Source organism: Lissotriton vulgaris, chromosome 1_1 (assembly GCF_964263255.1).
Source record: "Lissotriton vulgaris chromosome 1_1, aLisVul1.2, whole genome shotgun sequence".
NCBI lineage: Eukaryota > Metazoa > Chordata > Amphibia > Caudata > Salamandridae > Lissotriton > Lissotriton vulgaris.
In genome coordinates, this window is record NC_141685.1 from 1088850809 (window position 1) to 1088875175 (window position 24367).

Here is a 24367-nt window from a genome sequence, read left to right on the forward strand (position 1 = left end):
TGGGGGCATACCAAGCAAAAAGATGGGACTTTCTCACAAACGGGGATGCTCTGTATGTAATGTAATGGCGCATCGCTATTTGTCGATGCCAAACTGGATCATAAAATTCTTAGTAAGGTCCAGACGCACAGACTACAGCCTCATCTGGTGCACAGGGACCAAAATGGCTTTATACTTAACCTTAATTTGTCACGCAATATTAAACGACTCCATCGAGTCTTAGGCGAGGCTGATGTAGGACACTTTCCAGAATCGCTGGGGTTCTCTGTAGCCATAAGGAAGGCATTTGACTTGTTGTACTGGGACTATCTTTAGTCAGTTATGACCCAGATAGATCTGGGAGAGGGATGGTTTCAAATGTCCACACTATTATACGTAGACATGGGTGTGCACCAATAGGTGTATCTCGGACTCCTTTGAGGTCCACTGTGGGACATGGCAGGGCTGCCCCCTCTTTCCTGTGCTGTTTGCACTTGCTGTTGAGCCGTTTGCGTGCTTGATGGATGAAGAAGTCGGGGAAGGAGAATCCCACTACATAATAGGGAGCATGTGGTCCGCTTTATGCAGATTATCTGCTCCTCGAGCACGGTTATTTCATTGGATGTGACTTTACTGGAGGAGTACGGCAGTGTCTATGGTCTTTGCCAATATTGGAAAACAATTGTGCTTTCCCTGTGTTCCTTTGATTGGCGAAGCTCCCAGAGGTAGTGTTAAGTATTGGTCTCATGTGGGAGCCGAGAGCTCTTAAATATCTGCTGGTGCGCATCTACCATACGTACTGTTAAATACAAGAGGGCAACCTTGGGAGAGCCCTCTGTGCTCTTAGATGTATGGTAGCATTCTGGAGGGTGCTGTAACTTCCCATCACGGCTCAGGTGGCCTTGACAAAAATGGTGATGCTGCCCAGAGTCCTCTATTCTTTCCAAATATACCCATTTGGGTGCCAAGGGCATGGTTCAGAGCCATTGATGGCTTACACCAGGAACTGTTGAGTGATAGACAGCGTAACCGGGTGTCCCCTGTACGGTTCAGAGGCTGACTGCTAGAGCGGGAGTGGGGATCCCAAACTCTGAACTTTTATTACATTGCATCGCAGCTGCAGTGGGTTGCCCGCTGGGTGGCAGGGCTTAATATGGCTGAGCTTGAAAATGTTGAAGTAGCCGCAATGAAGGGTCGCTACTGAGAATTCTGCTGGTAACGAGGTTGGGCCCAAGCACCGGTCGCTGACTTCTGTGTAAAGCGCTAAGATGCTGGAGGTGGGCTTGTGGACAAGTGGGCTCTGCTCCACTCTATGCACTAGCGATACCACTGGTGGGGTTCTAGATGCCAGTGGAGGACACTTTACAGCACGATGACTGAAGGGGAGGACTGTAGTTTGTGTGGAGGACTGTTACTCTGACAGCTCACTTCGAACTCTTAAAGAGCTGGAGATTGATGGCGGCTCCTGGGCGGTCAATGTTTGACATATGGCGCACTGGTTGCTGCTGTACGGTGATTGTATCGTGCTTTGAACCCCCTGTCCATGAGTTGCTGCAGACTTTGCTTACATTTGGCAGGGGACATCACCTGGTCTAATGGCTGTTGAAAATGGGAATTGCCATGGGAGTAGATGACTTACCAGCTCTGAGGGAAGACTAGGAGAACCTGCCTTGTAGGGTCTACGTGGGGAAGGAATGGGACCATATTCTAGAGCACTCGTATACATTCACCCACAGCACAAGGTGTAAATGTACCCAATTCAACTATCTGCATTGTACGTACTTTATACCACATAGACTGAATGTTATGTTTTGCAGCGTGAATCTTTCTGGATTCACTATGCTGTGCATATTCCGCGGTCTTGTGGTTGGGTCCGGATTCGTAGTCTTTTCTTTGTTTTTTTTTTTGTAGCCCTTGTGGGCGTCGGCGTCACACCTCCTCGGGTGCATTTCCGGTGACGTCGGCATGCTTCCTGCGGAAGCTCCCACTCTTGGGCGCCATCTTCAGATTCTTTTTTCCGCGGTCGGGTCTGGATCGTTCCCGTTGGGCTCCAGACATTTTTGGAGAAAGTCCTGAGAAGAGTGGAAGTTGGAGGAGATATTGGAAGAAGAAGACTAAAGAAGACTTCACAGAACATTGACAAAGGGAAAAGAAGGTGCAAACCTCGAACTTCGACGATCGTCGACGTCCACGCGGTCAGGGAGGCCTGAACGCACGAGGATGGACAACACGCCGTTCAAGTTCTGCCCGAACTGCAGACACAAGTATGCGCAGAAGGACCAGCACCCGGTTTGCAACCTTTGCCTGCCGGTAGAACACAGAAGCGAGGACTGCAACGCCTGCGCCGTCTTCGCCCAGAAGACCCTGCGTGTGAGGAAGAGACAGAGGGTAGCGCACGCCACCCTCGAAGGGAAATCCCCGACGCCATCGCTGTTCGAGCTGGGGATGTCCTCAGAGGAGGAGGACAACGCTGCCGCCGAAGACGACAGCTACACGGTCGTAGAGACCGATTACAAGAAGACGCCTGATAAGGTAGGAGACTCGACGTCCCACAAGAACACGAGAGACTCTGAGTCTCGAAAGTACGAGGCCAAGAGCCCGAAGGCGCCGACGCAGCGACATCTGCCGTCCGCGACCACAAGCAGGCCCAGCGGATCCTCGGAGAAGGAGTCCCTGGCGCCGAAAGCTGTTGACCAGCAGAAAGCGTCGAAGATCGTCGCCGAAAGGGACCGATCGACGTCGAGGGAGAAAGACCCTAAAGCCTCGGCACTGTCCAAGGACCCGAAATCCAGTTCGACGTCCAAGCCGTCGACGCCGATAGTCTCGCCGCCGAACCTGGCGTCGAAGAGAGGGGCCGAACGTTCCGAAGCCGAAAACGTGGCCGAGATGGAAAGGAAAAGACGCCGGCTAGAAGCCGAGATGGCAAGCCTCTTGCAGCGGAGAAAAGATTTCGCCGCCGAGATGAGTGCCTTCACGATTCCACACAAGACCAAGCACTCCGTGCTAGATCTGGTCGAAGAGGAAGAAGAGCACGTCGACGACCATGTGCCTAGCGACGAGATGGTCGACGACCAGGAAGGGGAAGAGAATCCCTACGAGGATTACAACTATGAAGACGATGAGGGCAGTAGGTTGGACGCCGAGTCGGCCACCTCCGACCCACGCGAGGAGGATTACCTAGACGTCGACACCGAGAGCCCGGAAGAGGCGGTCGACTCATACCCCTCGAGACCCTCGCCGCCGGACGACATCGGGGCATACAACTCGGCGATACAATCTGCCGCAGCTGCAGTCAAGCTCAAGCTCGACGAGGAAAAGCAGAAAGCAGACTTCCTGCTGGAAACATTGCTCCCAACACAAACGAGAAGCCAGTTTCTTCCAATGCTCGAGAGCGTCCTGGCCCAGGGAAAGGAAGCGTTAAAGGAGCCCGCAACATGCAAATCGGTGACTCCCAGAACAGAGAAAAAATACAAACACTCCTCGAAGGACCCGGCCTACATTCGAGGCGAGGTCTCCGCCGACTCCATTATCACGGCCACAGCTAGGAAGAGGGCGAGCGTATCCACTACCTCGGGCCCACCACCAGATAAGGAGAGCAAGAGGATGGATCTGGTGGGGAGAAGGATCGAGCGAAATGCTGCGACCCACTGGCGCATGGCTAATTCCAACGCCCTGTTAAACAGGCACATGTACCAGATCATGGAGGGGCTGGGGCAGTTGGTGAAGGAACTACCCCAGGATGCCAGGCAGAAGGCCGAAAAATTGATCGAAGAAGGGAAAAACGCGGCAAACTCTTGCCTTAAGACGGCCCTGGACGGAGCGGACACCGCCAGCAGGCTCATGATGATGGGTGTCACGGAAAGGAGACACGCCTGGCTCAGGATCTCCGGGTTCAAACCCGAGGTACAACACAGTATCCTGAACACACCGTTCAATGGCGAAACGCTTTTCGGAGTAACGGTTGACGAGAAACTATGCCAACTCAAAAAAGATAACGAGACGGCAAGATCCATGGGGGCATTGCAGTTCAGAGGCAACAGAAGAGGCACCCCGGCACGGAGGGCCGGCGGGAGAGGTGGAAACCAGCCAGGTACATCGCACCAGGCCTTCCAGCAGACGCACCAGGCAGACTCGCAGGCTCAGCAAGGTCACCAGAAGCAGTCCTGGCAATACCAGCCAAGAGGTCAGTCCTTTCGAGGGAGAAATGGCCGTGGCCAGAATAGAAGAGGGGGGCAGCAGCCCACCTCGAAGTGACTTCAAAGACCTCCGGGTGCCCGACCACAGAAAAGATCCCAGGGGTCAGGACAATCTAAAGACCTACGACCACATGACACCAGTGGGAGGAAGATTAAAGTTCTATCTCCAAGAATGGAGAGAAATAACATCAGACAAATGGATCCTAAACATCATCCAATTCGGATACTGCTTGTAGTTGGAGAGAAAGCCAACAAACAGAAAACCAAGGGGGAAGCCACCAGCAAGAGAACAGCTGGCGAGGCTTCAGGAAGAAGTGCAAGAACTTCTACAAAAACAGGCCATAGAAAGAGTTCCCTTCAGGGAAAGGAACAAGGGAATATACTCAACGTACTTCCTAGTACCAAAGGTCGACGACAAGATGAGACCCATCCTAGACCTAAGGTTCCTCAACAAATTCATAAGAACACAAAAGTTCAAAATGACCTCCCTGCAGGAGGTGCTGCCGCAATTGCAGGTCGGAGACTTCATGGTCACTATAGACCTCAAGGACAAAGAAGCAAGTTGAATGGTGGAACCTTTCTTTAACGGAGCACCTGACCACAATAACCAAATTGATATTTTCCCTCTAAATGTCACTAAGGGAGTAGTGTGCACACTGACAACCACCCACCATCACAATGGCAGTTCTATATAGAACTTATTACAAAGCGTAATTTTAAGCAAAGGTGCACCACAACGAAAACATGTATAAACTAAAGTATTCTAAACATGTTTTTTCCATATGAAACAGACAAGAATTTTTTTTTTCCTCAAACAGGTTCTCTTTATTCACTCCAAATGTTAAAGGACACAGCCGACGCGTTTCGTCCCTTCGGGGACTTCTTCAGGGCAAAGTAGATGGTAGAAATCCTTGAGCGCGACGATGTATTGCTGGTGGAGTAAGGTGGTGAAAAGGTGACCGGGTCGTGTGTGGTCTCAGGAACACCGGTTCAAGAGCATCAAGTGTATAGTTCGATTCAATAAATTGAACGTTATTCTGTTAGTTGGTCAGGGGACCCAAAATTCATAGGACTGGCATTCATTGATTGATTAAGAGATCCAGATGCGTGTTTTGTAATCAAGCATCTAAAGGAATCAATTCCTACAAGGGTTACGTCAAGTCAATAGTTGTGCTTGGCCCTCTATTCAGTGGCTCCTGTCGGCAGTGCTTCTATGAGTTGTTTTATATATGTTTTTTGCTTCTCGTTATATAATATGGCAGTCCGTATTAGCTCGAATCCGGCGGCCGACTCGTCAAGCACGAGATGTTCAAAAAGCGTCCGTGGTCCCCTTCGTCGTATCCAGTTCGTATAGAGCTCTATACGAACTGGATACAACGGGAAGGGGACCACGGACGCTTTTTGAACATCTTGTGCTTGACGAGTCGGCCGCCGGATTCGAGCTAATACGGACTGCCATATTATATAACGAGAACCAAAAAACCTATATAAAACAACTCATAGAAGCACTGCCGACAGGAGCCACTGAATAGAGGGCCAAGCACAACTATTGACTTGACGTAACCCTTGTAGGAATTGATTCCTTTAGATGCTTGATTACAAAACACGCATCTGGATCTCTTAATCAATCAATGAATGCCTGTCCTATGAATTTTGGGTCCCCTGACCAACTGTAACAGAATAACGTTCAATTTATTGAATCGAACTATACACTTGATGCTCTTGAACCGGTGTTCCTGAGACCACACACGACCCGGTCACCTTTTCACCACCTTACTCCACCAGCAATACATCGTCGCGCTCAAGGATTTCTACCATCTACTTTGCCCTGAAGAAGTCCCCGAAGGGACGAAACGCGTCGGCTGTGTCCTTTAACATTTGGAGTGAATAAAGAGAACCTGTTTTTGAGGGAAAAAAATTTTCTTGTCTGTTTCATATGGAAAAAACATGTTTAGAATACTTTAGTTTATACATGTTTTCGTTGTGGTGCACCTTTGCTTAAAAATAGACCTCAAGGACGCCTACTTGCACATCCCAATGAACGAGAAGCACAAGCATATGCTCAGGTTCACAATCGGAGGAGGCCACTACCAGTTCACAACGCTGGCCTTCGGACTGAAATCGGCACCGAGGGTATTCACGAAGTGCCTCGCGGCAGTCGCAGCGCACTTACGAAGACGGGGGATACACGTATACCCTTACCTGGACGACTGGCTGGTGAAAGCATACTCATACCAGAAGTGCAAGCAGCATGCACATACAGTGACGAGCACGCTCATAGACCTGGGGTTCTCAGTCCATTGGAAGAAATCATCAATGGAGCCGGAGCAAGTGAAGATCTTCCTAGGGGCGGAGATCAACACCTTACAGGGAAAAGTGTTCCCCAGCGAGAAGAGAGCGAAGGCACTGGTCAAGGAAACTCTCCTCTACCGGAAGGGACAAGCTCGGACAGTGAGGACTGCGAGCAAGATCATGGGGATGATGGCATCGTGCATCCACCTGGTGCCGAATGTGCGGCTCCACATGAGACCCATGCAAGAATGGCTCCAGGAACAATGGTCACAGGCTTCGGGCAGTTGGGAGGATCTTGTGGTGGTGACGCACGCAGTGCAGAAGGAGATGACATGGTGGACCTTGGAGAACTTAACAAGGGGACAGCCTCTAACACTCCCAACTCCGACAGTGACCATCACCACGGACGCATCCCTGAAGGGATGGGGCGCTCACATGGAGGAACTCAGTGAGGGGTCTTTGGACGCCAGCAGATGCGACAAAGCACATCAATTACCTTGAATTGAAGACCATCTTCCTTGCACTGAAAGCCTTCCAGACAAGACTGTACGGGCAAAGGGTGTTGCTACAGACAGACAACACCACGGCGATGTTCTACATCAACAAACAGGGTGGAACACAGTCAACAACGCTTTCGACGCTGGCGCAGGAGATATCGAGGTGGGCCATCCCTCTCCAGATAGACCTGCTAGCCATACACCTACCAGGGAAGGAGAACATTCAGGCAGACTGGCTGAGCAGACAGACCTCGGCATCCCACGAGTGGGAGCTCAATGCTCAGGAGACAAGAAGGCTGTTCAGCAGGTGGGGAACGCCGTCAGTGGACCTGTTCGCAACACGCCAGAATGCGAAATGCCGAAACTTCGCATCCAGACAACACGAAGAAGGGTCCCTTGGGAATGCCCTATGGATAGATTGGTCCGGGAGATTTGCATACGCTTTTCCCCCGATACCACTGATACACAGAGTACTGAGCAAGTGCAGAGCGAGCACCATGACCCTGATACTGGTCGCGCCGCAGTGGGCGAGGCAGACTTGGTACTCGCAGATCATGGAGATGGCACAGTGTGCACCCCACAGATTCAGCAGAAGAAAAGACCTGCTCTCCATGCAGAACGGAGAGGTGCTGCACCCAGAACCAGAGAGCATGAGCCTAGTAGCATGGCTCCTGAGGACATAGAGTTCGCACATTTGAGACTGCCAGAAAGCACCCTCAGGGTCCTTCGGGAGGCACGAAGGCCCAGCACAAGGAAGTGCTATGTCGCAAAGTGGAAAAGATTCACGATGTGGTGCAGGAGGGAAAGACTCCACAATAAAATGAAAAAGGACTCCACGGTGCTGAAGTACTTGACACACTTGCTGGAGAGAAACCTCAGCTCGTCCTCCTTGAGAGTTCACTTGGCGGCTATAGTGGCCTACACAAGGGGTGAGATGGGCAGAAGCTTCTTCACATCACAGGTTGTGAAGAGGTTCCTGGAAGGAGCGAAGAGGATCGCACCACCCAAGCGTGTGCCACCACCAGCATGGAACTTAAACGTAGTCCTGACGGAACTCATGAAGGAGCCCTTTGAGCCACTCCACAAAGCCTCCTTACAGATGCTAACTATGAAAACTGCCTTCCTGGTTGCAATAACATCCTTACGCAGAGTGAGCGAGCTGCAAGCGCTAACGCTACAGGAGCCCTACCTACAAATACACAATGATAGGGTTGTGATGAGGACCGACCCTCACTTCATGCCGAAGGTGGTGTCCAAATTCCACATGAACCAGTCCATACAGATAGAGTTTTTTCCAAAAACCAACCACTAGCGCAGAGCGAGCTCTGCACACCCTAGACGCCAGAAGGGCGGTCATGCATTACATTGAAAGGACACAGGAAAACGAAACAGTTCTTTGTGTCATTCGCCAACAGTTACATGGGCAAGGCAGTAACTAAGAATACTATTGCACGCTGGATCGCGCAAACCATCCAACTCTGCCACAAAAGGGCAGGACAAGAACTAGCAGAGGGGGCACGTGCCCACTCCACTAGGAAGAAGGGGGCCACAATAGCCTTCCTGGCCAATACACCCATACAAGACATATGCCTGGCGGCAACATGGGCTTCAGTGCACACATTCACGAAGCACTACTGCGTGGATGTTCAGATGAACAAAGAAGCACAAGTCGGACAAAGGGTGCTCCAGCATATATTCAGAAACCAGAGCTCATCTTCCACCCAGCCGCCACGGAAATGAGAAACCGCTACGAAATCTATGCACAGCATAGTGAATCCAGAAAGATTCACGCTGCAAAACGAATAGTTTCTTACCTGTCGGTGTAGTTTTGCAGCTTGAAGATCTTTCTGGATTCACTAGCGAACCCACCCACCTCCGCCAGAAAGATGAGGCTGGAGAGAGAAGAGGTGGTCAAAAAAAAAAAAAAAGAAAGGGGAAGAAGGGAGAGAAGTAAGAGACTTTAAGGACAAAGCGGTAAACAATTCTCCCCTAAGAAGAACATTGCCATTGCTTCGGAGACGAAAGAAACATGGAAAAAAGAATCCGAAGATGGCGCCCAAGAGTGGGAGCTTCCGCAGGAAGCATGCCGACGTCACCGGAAATGCACCCGAGGAGGTGTGACGCCGACGCCCACAAGGGCTACAAAAAAAAACAACAACAAAAAACAAAGAAAAGACTACGAATCCGGACCCAACCACAAGACCGCGGAATATGCACAGCATAGTGAATCCAGAAAGATCTTCAAGCTGCAAAACTACACCGACAGGTAAGAAACTATTCGTTCCATTGTACTGACAGGAGCTGCCCTCGGTGTGCTCTGGTGGGTGGGGGTTATTTTTACATATAGTACGGGACGGCCCAATCATAGAACGCTTTGGGCACATATAGTTACCGACCTGGAGTGTACCCTTGGTCGAGGGCAACTTCACACAGCAGATATATGCATGTTTAGCTTGTATATAAGGCGGCCGGAAATAAAGTGGGTGATAGGTTTCTAGACCTGGTCTTGGGAATAGCACATAGAGACGTAGGTCACCACTGGAAATCACGATACGGCCCGCCTCACAGTAGACAGCACACCGAAGTGGGAGTCTAGGGGTCTTCGTAGAAAACCAATTGCGGAGGTCTGTTAGTAGGTCGTAGATGGCTTCCTGTCCTGACACGCTCTAGATGAGACACACGGGGACAAGGGCTGAAGTGTGAACATGTGTGTGAATGATCGTGGGCACCCTACCCCCCTCGGAATCCACTGGTGGTCGCTACCTTCCCAGTGCCCCACCATGCCCACCCAGGGTGATTGTGATATTACAGCACTTGTTAGAGAGATTTTTAGCCAGAGAAACTCTGACTGAAAAATGTTATGTCCTAGAATTTTGTACCTTTGTGTTGGATGTTTACCTTTCTTTCTTTACGTGCGGTGGGCATGGGACAAAGGAACAATGTTTAGTGTCTTTGGGACAGACTTTCAGTGGATCCTGCAGGGAAAGATGAGCAGTCCCAATTATACCAAATGTTTGAATAATAAGTGCTTTTTCCATGTTGATGTGGAGTTTCCTTGTAATGGGACTACAATATTGCCCACTGCTGTAATGTAATGTTTTTTCTATAACCAAAGCCCAATAAAGAAATAAGGTGTATATATAGGGGGGTTTACCCAAACATAGTCACTGGGACCTGGGTTATATAGGTAGTGAGAAGAAGGGGTCCCAGCGTGAGTTTAACAAAGTATATGCAATTAAAAAAATGTTTACAGAGACAATGAATGAATCCACATTGTTTTATTCACAATGGGACTAGGTATACTAAATATACTCAACATTGATTACATATCATAATCGGTTGTACAGTGCCCCAGGGGGGAGGAGGAAGTGATTGGGTGAGGATGGTGTGATGGAAGGGAATTAGTGACAGTAAAATCAGCCAATTAACAAAAATGCATTGGTGAGTTAATTTCTATACACAAAACATAAGACCGTTGGTTCGATACATAAATCAAAGAATATCATACTCCACAAAATACATTAAATGTAAAAATATTGGCGTGAAGTTGATAACCAAACGGGTTATTGTCGACGGTTCGACCCTCGGAAGTTTGCAGGGATTAGTGGTGCCCTTGCTGTGGGGTCTTCATCAGGACAGGGTGCGGGGCAGGCAACCTTAGTTGTCAGATAGATTTGCACAGGGTCTGAGAATATTATTGGCACAAAGGATCACTCAGCGGTGTCCAAATAGTAGATTGCATTGGCACAAGTTCAACAATGTTATTCAAAGATGGTCGTTCAGTCGTATCCAGAATAGAGGTTTGCATCAGGTCCGCGGGTTTATTTGAATCTCTCCGTGGTATCATCAGCCGAATGTATCCAGCATAGAACGCGCTGCTGTTTGAGGCGGGATGGAAATAGTTGCCCTGCAAACAGATGCAATATTATTAAGTTCTTCCTCAAAGATGCAGTGTTATGGAGTGCTGCTTCCTCCAAAAGAGTGAAATACAGCAAATGTAAAAGTGTGAGCAGTGGAAGGACACTCAGTGAGTCAACCGAAACGAAAGAAGTAGTTTGGCCGTGCGCTACTGGAGGGACAAACGCACAAAGAGGGGAGAAAAAGAGCTTACCAAATAAAAGCACAGAAATAGGAGGGGTCACCACACAGGTATTCGGTCGAGAAGGCTCCTCAGAGTGCAAGGCGGTGGGGAGAGAGAGGATCACGGATGTGGGAGAGCAATATTGTATTGTATTGTATTGTATGGTGCCAGAGGGAGAAAGAAGCACACTAGATAGACAGCAGGAAAACACATGCACTCATGGTGAACTTAATCCCAAAAAAATGTGAGATTAGAATGGGGAGAAAATCACACAGACTACAGAGAGCAACAAGGAGCAGACAGGAGAGAGAGAGAAGCTCACAAGGGAGACGGCCTTTAAACACATAGACTCTTGTGCAATGCCTAACTAAAAAAATAGTTCTCTGAAAGTGTGCAGTAGAAAGACACAAGTAAGGAGGCCATGCTCCAGGAGAGGAACAAACATGATGCACTCAGCAAGCAAGTGAGATTGACAATGAAGCCGACCAATTGTGAGCAATGGGTGGGTTTGAAGACCATTGTAAGATCTTGGTTTAACAATGGGTCTTTTTTCAGTTGTCTTGTAGGTTCGACTTAATATAGTCTGATTTCCTTCATTAGTAAGAAAATAAAGACTAATGGGGCAGTGGCATGGCAGTCTCCATGCTACTAGGTACACCAGAGGTGAATTTTATCAAAAACTGAGCATGGACATGGGATGTAAAATGCTTATGAAATGTTTAGGGAAACACTAATTTATACTGGCAAACCTACAGAGACCCTCAGACAGCTCACTGTACAAGTTATTTTCAATAGTTCCTTGTACCCTTTCACTGGAGTATAAACATCAGTTGCCCCAAAGTTCTAGAACAGTTTATTCAAGTCCCAAGTACCTTATCTAGCTCAAGCTTTAGTCTTCATCCTCGTAGTAGTTAAAAAACAAAAACAAATGGCTAACATCACAGATTGAATGCAAAGAAGAGAAGAGCAGAGTACCCATTCTTGATTTGAATGGTGGTTCAACTTGCTATTCCTTGTTAGCCAAAGCAAACTCAACCGAATAAATAAAGTACCCTCTCGGCGGCGGTCGTTAGAGGCAGTGGCTCTTTTCTATAGGTTAGAGGAAATACACTTTCCAAAATTATTAAATATATAGGAAACACAATACTAGAAAGATTACATTTGAGGGAATGAAAATTAGTGACACCCCCCTGAACTGAAATCTTTGCTTCAAAGATGTCCTGAAATAAAACCGAATCATAAAGGGAACAAATTTAAGTTCTTGTGATTGGGGATTTTCTTGCTAAAGTTTTGTGCGTTCCGAAGAGCTATAATGGCTCGTGGTGGGTGGAATGAAGGGTGCAAAGTCAGAACCATGCTTGTCTATCTTCGCAAAGGGCCACATGCAGAGGACCTCCATTACTTGCATCTTTCAGCATGTGGCAGTGCTTTCGTTTATGTAGATTCAGCCCTTCCTCAGTGAAAGTATAATTCTTCTCCCTATAGAAGATTCACAAGCTACAAAACACTGATCATTTGTGCAAAATGGAGCTCCATATCTGACCCCCCCCCCCTTTTTCACAGCAGGAAACAGCTTTCCTCAAGTGCAGGTCCCTGCCCGGAAACTGGTACATAGCTGGAATGGGGGACATGTACAGTGCCAGAAATGTCCCTTTCTTTTGGCGATATGCAAAAGTGACAGAACAGTGTTGCGATAGAAGCAGACGCAGAGAGGGAGTAGGGAGAGAAGCACACAAGGGAGATAGCTGGAAAACACATGCACTTTTGTTGAGTGCTTGTAAGAACTCAACCGAGAGAGAGCAAAGCTGTGAGAGAAGCAGATGGACGATAGAGAACAACACAGAGCAGGAGCTGGAGAAAAGCACATAAGAGACAGCTTATAAATGCATGCCCTCTTGCGGAGAGCTTAAGCAAAAAAGAAAAACGTAGTTCCCTAAAAACGAGCAGTGGAAGAGATGGGGTCTCTGTAAGGTCTCTGCAGCAGCTGAGAAGTTGAAGGTAGTGTGCAAAAGCCTCCCCAGGAATCTGTAACTATCACCCATTTATTTCAAAATAGGGTGCTATGCAGAGAGTATTGTCCTAGAAAAATCTCCTAGGGAGAGAAAAATAGACTAAACATTTTACTGGAAAGACGATAAGCTTCTCATTTTTACTTGCATGGGGATCATTTAAGTCTTCTGCTCATCAGCCACAAATGAGAATTGTTCTCCTAAATTTATTTTCTTATTCCAGGTGGAAGAACTGGACCGTCTGGTGACTGAGATGGCTGGGTTTAAACGGTAAGGATGAAAAATTAAAGCTATTTTATTTTGCAAAAGTAAGGGAAATATTTGTGCTCTCCAGGTCTCCTCTGCTGACTGTAGATAGAATTGTTGTGTTCTTAAGTTCACCTTGCAGTGGTGAGGTATAGATCACTAGCACTTTATTATTTTAATATAGTGATTGGCAAAAGTAGATTTCAGTGAACTCAGTTGAGCGTAACCATGAAAAGACTAGGTGTCCGTGCAGCAGAAACAGTAGTGGCAAAAGAATTTTCATCAGGAACTGCACCTCCTTACATTGATCTAGTCTGCTTCAATTACGTGTTGCTCCTTGAGGGATTCAAGATTGTTCGGGTTCATCCATTTGTAATCTAAGGTTATCCTACACTGGACATTGGCAGGTACTAATGGCAACAGGTAGATGCATTACTTTGTCCCCCACTACCAAGATGCTTCTGGCTACAGTTGTATTGTGTGCCAACTGTTCTTTTGAGTTCTGTTTCGCTCTATACATTTTATCTATGCACCTTCACCTTGGCTTTTTCACAGGCGATTCATCTCTCTGTCTTGGGTCGCCTTGCGGGTTGTGTAAAGCACGCAACTACCACGCTGCTAACATGCAGCCTGCTACAGTAGTACTTGCCTGTCCAAATCATTTTCAAAAGGAGTTGAACATTTTTGGGCAATCAGTCCATTTAGATATAATGCAAATAGAGAGAAAACCTCACACTGCTACTCCTACTGGTCATAGCTTCCCTTTTTCATTGAATGTATTTTATGAATGACTTCTAAAAGGATTCTGGTTGAGTAAGATATTTGTACTTTCTCAAGCCGTCAGTAAAATTGTTAATCGGCTATCTGAAAGTTCATGCCCTCTTTGAAATTTTCAAAGAATGACCTTTAGCTATTTCCCAAGGAGGTTAATTGCAAAGAGGGCGAGACGTAGGCCAACATGCTTGAGTCTATCACATGTTGCTTTCCCCGCAGTCTGACACCGGTTTCCTTCCTGTGGGTATGATCCTCTCACTTGTTGCTTTCCATTATGGGCTGAATCCATTTCTCTGTGCAGTCTCCAGGTATCAGTGATTTACGCCTGCCACTTTTCCCAGGATCCGAGTCCTGCTCATTGCTTTCCTGAAGGTCCAGGTGCGTCCCTCTTGCTTTTCCTGGGGTATAAGCTCTGTGCTTGGTGATTCCTTTGCGGTTTTGAGTCTCTTGCTCTTTCCTTTTCCTAGGATCTCCAATTCTGGATCAATTATTTCCCCGCCTTTTGCTTGTTGCTTTCTATTGGTTTGGAGTGCTTGGTCCATTGCATTCCCCAGAATTAATCTCTAGTTTTTCGCTTTTCGCCATGATGAGTTTCTTGCTTGTTGCTTTCCATAGTCCGCCACACATCATTTTTTTCAGAGGAAGTATGTGTCTTTGTGTGTAGGGGGTTATTTTATAGTGCAAACCTAGCTACGGGCAACAAAGCTCTATACAGGCCAAACGAAATACAACTGGTGAATGTTCACAGGATGGAGGTTGTAGAGGTTGACAAAAACTAAGCAATGAATGGATATAACGAAGGCTTCACAGGTAATGGGGAGCTGCTGACATTTGGAGGTAATTTTGTGGATGGAATGGGGTCAGATGTATAAGTAGGACGAGTCATTTCTTTGTTACTCTCCCCTCACTTGTTGCTTTATCCCAGTGTCTCAGTCTCTAGCTCTTACCTTTACTCAGGACCACAGTCCCTTCCTTGTGGCTTTTCTATTTGCTTCCCAGGGTCTTAATCTTTAAACTGTTGCTTCCCCCTGGTAGGTCATACTTGGTGACTGGACAGACTTACAGCCGCAAAGTAGATATTGAGGTTCTGTCAGTGCTGGCGAGCCTGGGTGCTTCTGTACACAAGGTGAGTACTTTCTCAAGCCTCTCCAGCTAAATGGAAGGCTGGTTGAGATTAGAAGATGTAAGATCTCTTTGGGGCATGCATGATTCTGCAGAAACTATTTTTTAGTCTGTGGCCTAAGGCAATGTTTAATTTGTTTGTGCTTCAAAAGGCTGAGAGAGCTTTCCAAAGTCAGCTATGTTTTGAGCTCAGCTGACTGCTCCCAGCCCTGCCACCATATATTGGCCAAAGACATTGCTTTTGTGTGGATTCCTAATACTTTGTAGAACTGGCCCTAGCCACAGTCCCTGGGGATTAAAGAATGAACAGTGTGGAAAAACGGTAAGTGGGGAGGGCGAAAGAAGTTGTGGGATCTTTAGTACATTAGATGGTATCCATTGGGAGGAGGACAAGAGCAAGGTTGCGACCTTCTTCTCTGCCTTTCCTTTCCTAGTCAAAAAAATGGACACTCAGCCTAATATTAGTACCTGTTGTTTACAGTGCTGTGATTCTACAGGCTTCTATTCATATTACTTTCTTCCTGTTGTGTTCCCTTCTGCCCCATACTTTTTTCTTTTCTTCGTCCCCCTCCTTCCACACCCCCATGGGAACCCACCCTATTTCTGAAAAAGATCTGCACGGATATCCGGTTGTTGGCGAACCTAAAGGAGATTGAGGAGCCTTTCGAAAAGGAGCAGATTGGTGAGCAGGAGAACTGGGCAGGAGGGTGGATGGGTTATAGTGAGATTTGACTTAGAATGAATCCCATTCCTTTTTTTTTTAAAACCTTTTTTATTTTTATTGGAAGACGAGCAAAAGACGTAGTGACGCATATACAAAGCATATATAGATTCAGATATAGTGCAATGCAGCAGCGTACATGGAAAGTCCAGTCGTCAGGTCCAGACGTGGAACAAGGCATGCAGGAATGGGGTCACGATATCAGCAAATACAAGAGGTGCAACACAGCTGTACAGAGCATATAAGTGCATCAGTAATGTGGATATCAAGCATACACCCCTACAGGAAGGAGATTAGCATCAGCACAGTGGGTGTGCACTCACAGTTCATCAGTCCCTGAGTCGAGGCATCCTAAGCAGCACCACAGAGGAGAGGGCAGTGAATCCCCGCCTCCCCCCCCAGCACCTTAGAGTGACTGTTTCAGAAGTCCCAGCCATTTAATTCTAGCGCCAAATCCTCATGGCTGAGGCAGCAGAACTGTCCCTCCATTTGCACAGATTTGACAAATTAAGACCTCATAGCAGATCTATCTCCTAGGTAAAACAGATCTCGCAGGCACAAGCCTCAAAAAAGAGCTATCCATCTGACAAACATAGTCGCTCGGACTTGATTGGTTCACCCAGCCCCTGTGATGCCCTGTTTTTTTCTGCATCTCTGTGCCAGGCTCCAGCGCCATGCCGTACAAGCGGAACCCTATGCGCTCGGAGCGCTGCTGCAGCCTCTCGCGCCACCTCATGACTCTGCTGATGGACCCACTGCAGACGGCAGCCGTGCAATGGCTTGAGCGTACCCTGGACGACAGTGCCAACAGGTACTGGCAGAGATACACTTTGTTTTAAAAGCGATTGTCTACAGAAGGCTGGTGTGTTCAGGATGTGTCACGGACAACAGTGCTTCTCCAAATTATTTTCAGGCGTTTTGTTTTTCAGGTCATCCCCTCAGTCTTTGATATACTCAGAGCAGATTTACAATACTAGCACATATATACATCTTGGCATGTTTCAAGTTAACTTTGTGTAGACCTGGGATTTAAAAGGATGATTCAAGCTTTCCGCAGGCAAAGTATTCTGGGCGACCTATGCATTTTGCGCCAACAAACAGTGTGATGTCACAGAAACAAGTACGACCCTAGTACTTAGTTTCAATACCTGAAAGCTACATGAAAACATGAATGAAAGCAGTGAACGTTTTGAGGAAGAAGTTGGCTCTGGATTGATATGGTATTCTAAGTGTGAGTGATGTGTAATTTCTCACTGAATTCTATTGTGAAAAGACCAACCCTGAGTTTACTGGTATCTTCTTCCTTGTAGAGTGGGAGTATGGGCCAGGGCTTTCCCTACTGCAGTCTGAACTCTGATCTGCTGAAGGGGTTCTACTGTGTGTAGCCCTATACAAGCGTAGTTGCTGCTACCCCGGGCTCTTCAACAGTAGGGAGACCATGGTGGAAATGTCCGACTTGAACGTGGTGGGCACAGCCATTCTGTCCTGGGATGGAAATACCAGTCACACCTCAAAATACGTTCTCTTATCAATGCATTGGGCATGTTTTATGAAGTAGCTTTGACATGTATAATTGGACTGTGAGTTTCTTCCTCAAGCCCACTTTAAATGTGCTGGTTATAACTACCTCCTGGCATTAGCTCAGCCTTTGGGGTGTTTAATTCAGTCAGTCCAGGCATCTCTGCATGTTTTTGGACATGTTTGGATTGGCTTTGGTCTTGTTTGAGGCCCCTCTTTGAGTCAATATTAATTGGTGTGATTGTACTGGCCTTAGCAGGCTTCTTTCCAACTCGCCCCAAGGATGGTGAGCACAAGTACACCTGCAACTATCATTCATGCTCTCTTACTCCTCCACTTCACACATAGATTCAGCATGAGCAGACTTTGTCATACATGCACTATGCTACACCATTTCGCACATGGGCCATTCTGCATTCACACACCTCTCCATTCTTACACTTGAGCTTATAAGCTTAAGCACCCTGTCTCTCATTTCACTTCACTACACTACTCACCATATGCCCTGGGACGCAAACAGTGAAGAGCACAACTCTGATCCTCACATAGATATTGCCGGGGTGTGAAGCATTATACAAATGCATGTAAGACAATGCATTGTCCATTAAGAAGCAGTGGTGAATGCCTTGGGTGCTGAGCAGTGTTAATGACTTTGGAGAGGGGTAGCTGCTTGGTGGTAAGCTGTGGTTGTGTTTTTGAGGTGTGTGAGTGGCTGCCTGTGCTTGCAAGGCTTATTCTGCATCTCTGGTGGATCTTGGGAGTGCTCAAAACTTCCTCTCTCTTCAGGCGCATCTGTCTGGCGGAAGGATTCTTGACGGCGGATATCATCCTGAGCACCCTGCAGAACATCAGCGAGGGGCTGGTGGTGTACCCTAAGGTAAGAGCCAACATCATCTTACTGAGGAGGGCTGCAGTGGGCTCAATATGGCAAGGGGGTACTGACAGAGCTGCCCGCTTCCTAATACATGGAGTATAGAGGTTGCAGGTTGATATAGAGGTGCACTTGCAGAGCTTTTTGGTGCCAGTCCTCGAAGGGCAGGATTGGAGTGTTATTAGAAAGCTGTATCCTGGCCTGTGGGCCGGTATAGAAGGTACTACACTTGGTGTCTACGGTGCACAGGCAGAGTTCTCTGCTGCCATAGCAGGGAGTGAGGGTCGAGATGCACCAGAGGAATTGTGTGTTGATCCCAGTGCAGGGTTGGCAAGGAATGTGGTAAATAAGGATGGAGGTCAGTTAGCAAAGCTGTGTCTTGGCCCAGGTGCTGAAATAAAGGGATGCTGTAGATCTGCACTGGCTAATTAATGGAGCTGCGTGAACCCCAGTACATAAGTGTGCAGTTAAGTAGCATAGGTGTCATGGGCCTTAGTGCGAACAAGAAAAATTTACTCCTTTTCCTCCAACTTGGATATTAAAAATAGACCTGATTGGAGCGTGTAACCCATATATCTCTGTGCACCAGTGCTACTGCACTAATTTAACTTCTTATGAGGCTGTAAAATCCTCATCCTACCCATCTTTCATCTTTCTCCTCCCTAGTGTTATTCCTTTCTCCTCTTTTCGCCTTCCTCCTTTTCATTCTCTCCTCTCTATCCCCTTCTACTGTCTCATCATCATATTCTCTTACTTCTGCTTCCCAAACTCTGCTTTCTCCAACCACCTCTATAAACTCGCTGTACTCTGACTGTCATCCCTTATTCTTTTCCTATAGCTTGTCTTTTTTCTCTCCTCTACCTTCTCCATCCATCTCGTCCACATCCTTATTTTGTGTTCTTTCATGCTCCTCTTTCCCCTTATGAGTCTTGTTGGCTCTTTTCGCTTTCTCATCATTATCAACTTCTTTTGTCCTTTTCTTGCTATCAAGCTCTCCTATTTTATGCCTGTACTCCGTTTTCCAATTTGCTCTTGTGATTTCCTTTTTTCATTTTTATTCTTCCCCTTTTCTCTCACCTTGATAGTCTGTATTCTTTACTCTATAGCATTCTTTCTCTGCCATTGTCATATATGTAGTCCCTTTTTCTCTCCCTTCTTCCAAAAGACAGGTATACGACTACAGTCTGTAACGTTTGGCCTTTCAATAGGTCTGCGGTTCCCAAGAGGTCTCTGTTTTCCGTTCCTTTCAATCTCTGCATCCTTTTTCCTACTACACCGCAGCTCCGCAGGCTAGTACCCTAGCAGGGAAACTCAAACCCAAAGCCAGTTTCAATAGGGTAACAAACCAAATCAGCTGGCAGATGAACTGTTATCAGTATAAGGGATGAAGGGGACCCTCCCATCTCAGGGCCATGGTGGTACTTCACTTGCTGCACTACTTATAGCTACGCCCATGGAAGTGTCATGGTTGCAGGTCAGGATTGAGGTGCAATAGCTGAGCACAAGCACTCGAGTAGGATGAGTGTTAAAGGTCAGTACTGATTTGCATTTGCAGATATTTGTGGGTCCTGGTGCTGGAATCTCAGCATCCGCTTTAATTCTGCATTGGTAGAACCGCATGTGGGCCACAAGTAGGAAAAGTATAGGAGTTGCAAGGTGGGATTGGGGGGAACCCGCAGAGCTGCGTCTTGTTTCAGTAACATAATATAAAGGGGTACCTAAAGCCAGGACTGAGTTGCATCTCTAGAGCTGTGTGCATACCCTAGTGTCTAATATTTGATTACTTGTTCCTTTCTTCTCCATCTCAGGTGATCGAACGAAGAATCCGCCAAGAACTTCCATTCATGGCAACTGAGAATGTAATTATGGCCATGGTGAAATCTGGAGGCAACCGACAGGTAGGACTTGCCAGCTGCCCACACTCCTATAGAGGCCTTTGCACAAGCTGTTGATTGGCTGCCACCACTCATTCTCTGTACAGCATAACATCTGGAAAGAATCTGCCTGGATTTGACTACAAATCTGTGACACTAGCTCTGTCTGTTTAGTAGTCTGGCGGGCATTTTGTGTGCTCCTCTTAGAAATTGAGAGGGCCAGACCTGTAAACACAAGGGGCTTATCTCCTCCGCATACACAGCATATGAATGACCACAGGACTGCCAGAGTAAGCCAAGAATAGAGTGGTTTTAGAGCTTAAACATCACCCCAACAAAGATACTATACAAAAATTCTCTTAACATCTGCCAGAGGCAATGCATGCGTACACCCGCTCTAATCTAGCACTAGCAGCAGTTAGATTGAACTAACATTGGCAAATCCAGTAAGTCTGGCTTGCATTTTGAGTCTTGACTAAAAACGTTAAAGCCTAAAAGTGAAAAAGAACAATGCAAGCATGATTGTTTTTGGTATATAATGGATCTGGAGATAAATAATTTAATATGTGGTTGTTCAGTGTATTTTTGAGATGTAAAATAGTCCCTCATTCAGTGCAATAGGAAGAATGGTACATCAAACTGCCAGAAGCATGAGGTGAGAGGGAAACATTCCTCTGGGTGGAGCCAAAGTATCCTCTGTGCATATTTTTAAAGAATTAAGACAACAGCACTGCCAAGCCAGACCTAAAATAGGCAGGAGAAGACCTAGCGGTCTGGCTAAATAATTAAGAAAATGTACAATGATGCATTTCAATATGTACTTTTCTTTAAGAATCCAGCCTTGCTCTTAAAGTTGGTTGCTGCACCCTTGCCCTCTGGAATATTCGTGGCCCTTACCTAATCCAGCGCTTTACTTCGAGAGGGAATTTCACATTTATTTAGAACCATTTTGGGACACGCCAGTCTAATTCCTTTGGGAATCAACATTGGAAGAGAACTTGGACATCCACCTCTGAGGAGATGTTATCACATTCACAGTAACTGTGAAGTAGTCCACGTTGTTACACACTCACCCCCTCTGCATTTTTTAGTAGTAGGCAACGTATTTTGCATTTTATGTAAGAAGAGCATTATTTTGGTGAGACTATACATATAGAAATCATCTGCCTTAATTAGCCAATTTTTTTAATGTGTATTTAGCTCTTGGGTTTAGTTAGATTGGTTCCCAGTGTTTGATCTACTTATATTTGCCTGACCTTAAGTGTCATGCTGGACTCTTCCCCTAACATTTCCGCAGCTGCCTTCCCATAATCTTTCACCTATTTGAAATAGTAGGCAATACCACAGAATCCAGTCGTAACCTTGCCGGCGACGGCTGCTGTCAAACACATTTTGTATTGTCCTGGGAACTCAGGTCTGTGTGACAAATCTCCTGGGCCCATCTCACCTAAGGTGCAATCCACCTCAGACCACATTGCTCGCTTGTGTCCTGTCTGCTTGTTATTCTCTGGTATTTCTATCTTGCATCTTCTCCATAAGGTTTCATCTCTTGTATTTCTTTCACTCCTTCACTGCTCACCTTTGTTCTTCTCCATTGCTCCCCATTCTCCATAGGACTGTCATGAGCGGATACGCGTGCTATCGCAGGAAGCCGCTGCTGTGGTGAAACAGGAAGGTGGTGACAATGACCTAATTGCCCGGATCCGTGCTGACCCTTACTTTGCACCCATACTGGGTCAGCTGGACAGCCTCCTGGACCCAAAGTCTTTCACGGGCCGGGCCCCTCAGCAGGTGAGGAGGAAGGATGTAGGGGTGGGTGACATGTGATGATTCCTGAAAGACCAGAAATTGATCAAATACTAGAACTGGTGGGACTAAAAGCTCTCCTCTCTCCTGGCAGGTAACCCGTTTCCTGAAAGAAGAAGTCTTCCCCATGCTCACCCCATACCAGGGCAAGATTGATGTGAAGGTGGAGCTGGAGCTATAGATTTACTGCTGCAAGATATTAATACTGGAAATAAATAAATGAATGAGCACGCCATAGACCAGCAGGAGTCTTCTTTTCAGTCATGTGCCAGTTTGAGAGGAAAGCACAAAAACCTTTCTTCGAATATACTTCCCTGCTACAAGTTAAGGCTTTTTGCCACACTCGTCTTTTTCATCAAAACAGGTGTAATCTCCTTCTGGATATCAGAATTGACATTGTTAAAACATCGAGGATTGGAGGGTTTCTGTTAGCATGATGATGATTGTAACCAGGGCCATACCACAATTGAGGGAAAGTGTGCTCATAGCAGTAGAGAAAGCAAAGAACTGCTGAATACCAAATACCTGCCAATTCTTGAAAGACTGAAACCCACTTGTTTATCACAGACGTTCGCTGCCACCAATAGCATTGCAAGGATCCCACAGACCTCCAAATTGAAAAGCTGCTATTACTAAGCCGTAAGCAGGATCCTTTCTTGAAAGCAAGCCCTAAGTGATATCTTTGCAAGAGTGTGAAAATCAGTTACAGAAGCAAATCTATCTGAATTGTTCAAAGCAGCCATCCCTGCTTCGAACACAGCATATGACTACCTATGGGGACATTTAAAACCCAAAAATATGAACTAACAAGTGCAGTAGTAAAACATGCATCACAACAGAAACTATTCTAAAACTCAAAAGGCTGTGATAAGACTTCCAACTAACCTTTGTAATAGCTAAGCAATCGTAGAGGCTCCGGCTAATAAGTGAGAGTGGTGGCAGGCAAAAGGTCCAGGAAACCTGTGGTCAAATCACAAAAGGAGAGTACATAGTGAAACCAATCCTTAGGAATCCAGGACATTGAATCTTTAAGAGATTTCGAGTAAATCCTTTAATCCAAACATAACTGAGTTGAGTGTGGGTATAAGCAGCCAAGAAGTGTTTTTCCAAGAATCGATGACCCAGTCATCTTGCCTGCCATATACACAGCTCTGGGTATAGCAAACTATGGACAAAGGGTAGCTGAGAGATGGCCAGGGAAGTAGAATGTAGCGAAGGACTTAAGGTGACACTGCAATGCAACCCTAGGACGTAGGAATTCAGAAGAGGGCTTTTAAGTAAATTCAGATAAGCAATTCCCTGGAGATGAGACGCTAAAGTAAAATCCTCCTGTAACTAAAAAGTAATGTGTATCTTGCATGGTAAGCATACCCTTTCAGGTGTCTGTTGGTGAGCAGCATTTGTCCCTCCTCATGTGCTACTCACCTCGACCTGCATAACCTCTTGGCTTTCATGCATATTTCCCAAACTTTTGGTACTGTTTGAAAACCCAATGTTTTAGAAGCTACAGCTGGACTTTATTTCAAGCAGTGCAGTTGCTGACCTGCATCTGCTCTTGGACTGGACAATTCGATCTCTCCTCTGCAGACAGCAAGAAATACTGAATCTGTGCATTTTGAGATGTCTTGACGAGTGTAGCGGTCTAGCTTATTGTCCGCTGTGGACGAGAGCCCGGAAGCACCCACACACAATGTATCACTCTAAGGCCAGGCATGGCCAGAGAGCTTAAATAAAGGGGCCGAGGTCGCTCGAGACTTCCGGCCGACACTGTGTGCCTTAGTGTCTGTGTCTCTTAATTCTGCGCAGCGTTGCGAGCACTCCTAGGCCTCAACGTGGGTTTTGCTTGCACCGCGACACTAGCAACGAGGGTGGGACCAGAAGTGCACCCAGAAGGAGCGTGCACACCCAAAGCGTCAAAAGGAAAGGAAGACCGGGACAACGAAGAAGAGCCCCTACCGAGTAGGCGAGGGCAAGCCGAGTCTCCCGACGTCTGCTTGCGGCCCAGATCGCTGTCAGCTGCGTGCACCTGCGCTGGAGCTCCCCGAGTGCACCCCGGTTGAGCCTGCGCTCGGTGCAAAGACACCGCATGCGCAGAGCCGCACTGACCCCGAGAGAACCCCGCAGAAGCCCCGACAGAGCCCGCGATGGGAAAAGAGACTTGCACATGCGCAGAAGCCGCCCTGCAAGGACAGCTTATCAGACCTTACTGCAAGAGCGCTGAGACACTCTATCCTCACCGGGCCCCCCCCCCCAGCAAATTGAAACACAGGTGCACAGTGCCAATGCCCAACTAGAGGCTACAAAATTAAGAAAACAACAAACCTTGGCAAAGGTAAATCGCCCAACAAACAAACATTGGTCATAGTTTGTGTATTTGTTTT

General features: G+C 47.0%; 1 protein-coding gene across 1 annotated transcript in view; it reads left to right on the forward strand.

Annotated features, from left to right (window-relative positions):
- ADSL (adenylosuccinate lyase) overlaps positions 1–23758 on the forward strand; it is an 84217-nt gene extending 60459 nt beyond the window's left edge. The window contains exons 4-11 of the mRNA XM_086928367.1: positions 13278–13324; positions 15110–15200; positions 15809–15878; positions 16581–16728; positions 18222–18312; positions 20115–20204; positions 21795–21971; positions 22081–23758. Coding sequence (XP_086784493.1) covers positions 13278–13324; positions 15110–15200; positions 15809–15878; positions 16581–16728; positions 18222–18312; positions 20115–20204; positions 21795–21971; positions 22081–22167 — 801 coding nt within the window. The 3' untranslated portion in view covers positions 22168–23758. The remainder of the gene's footprint in view (positions 1–13277; positions 13325–15109; positions 15201–15808; positions 15879–16580; positions 16729–18221; positions 18313–20114; positions 20205–21794; positions 21972–22080) is intronic.
- The last annotated feature ends 609 nt before the right edge of the window (positions 23759–24367 follow it).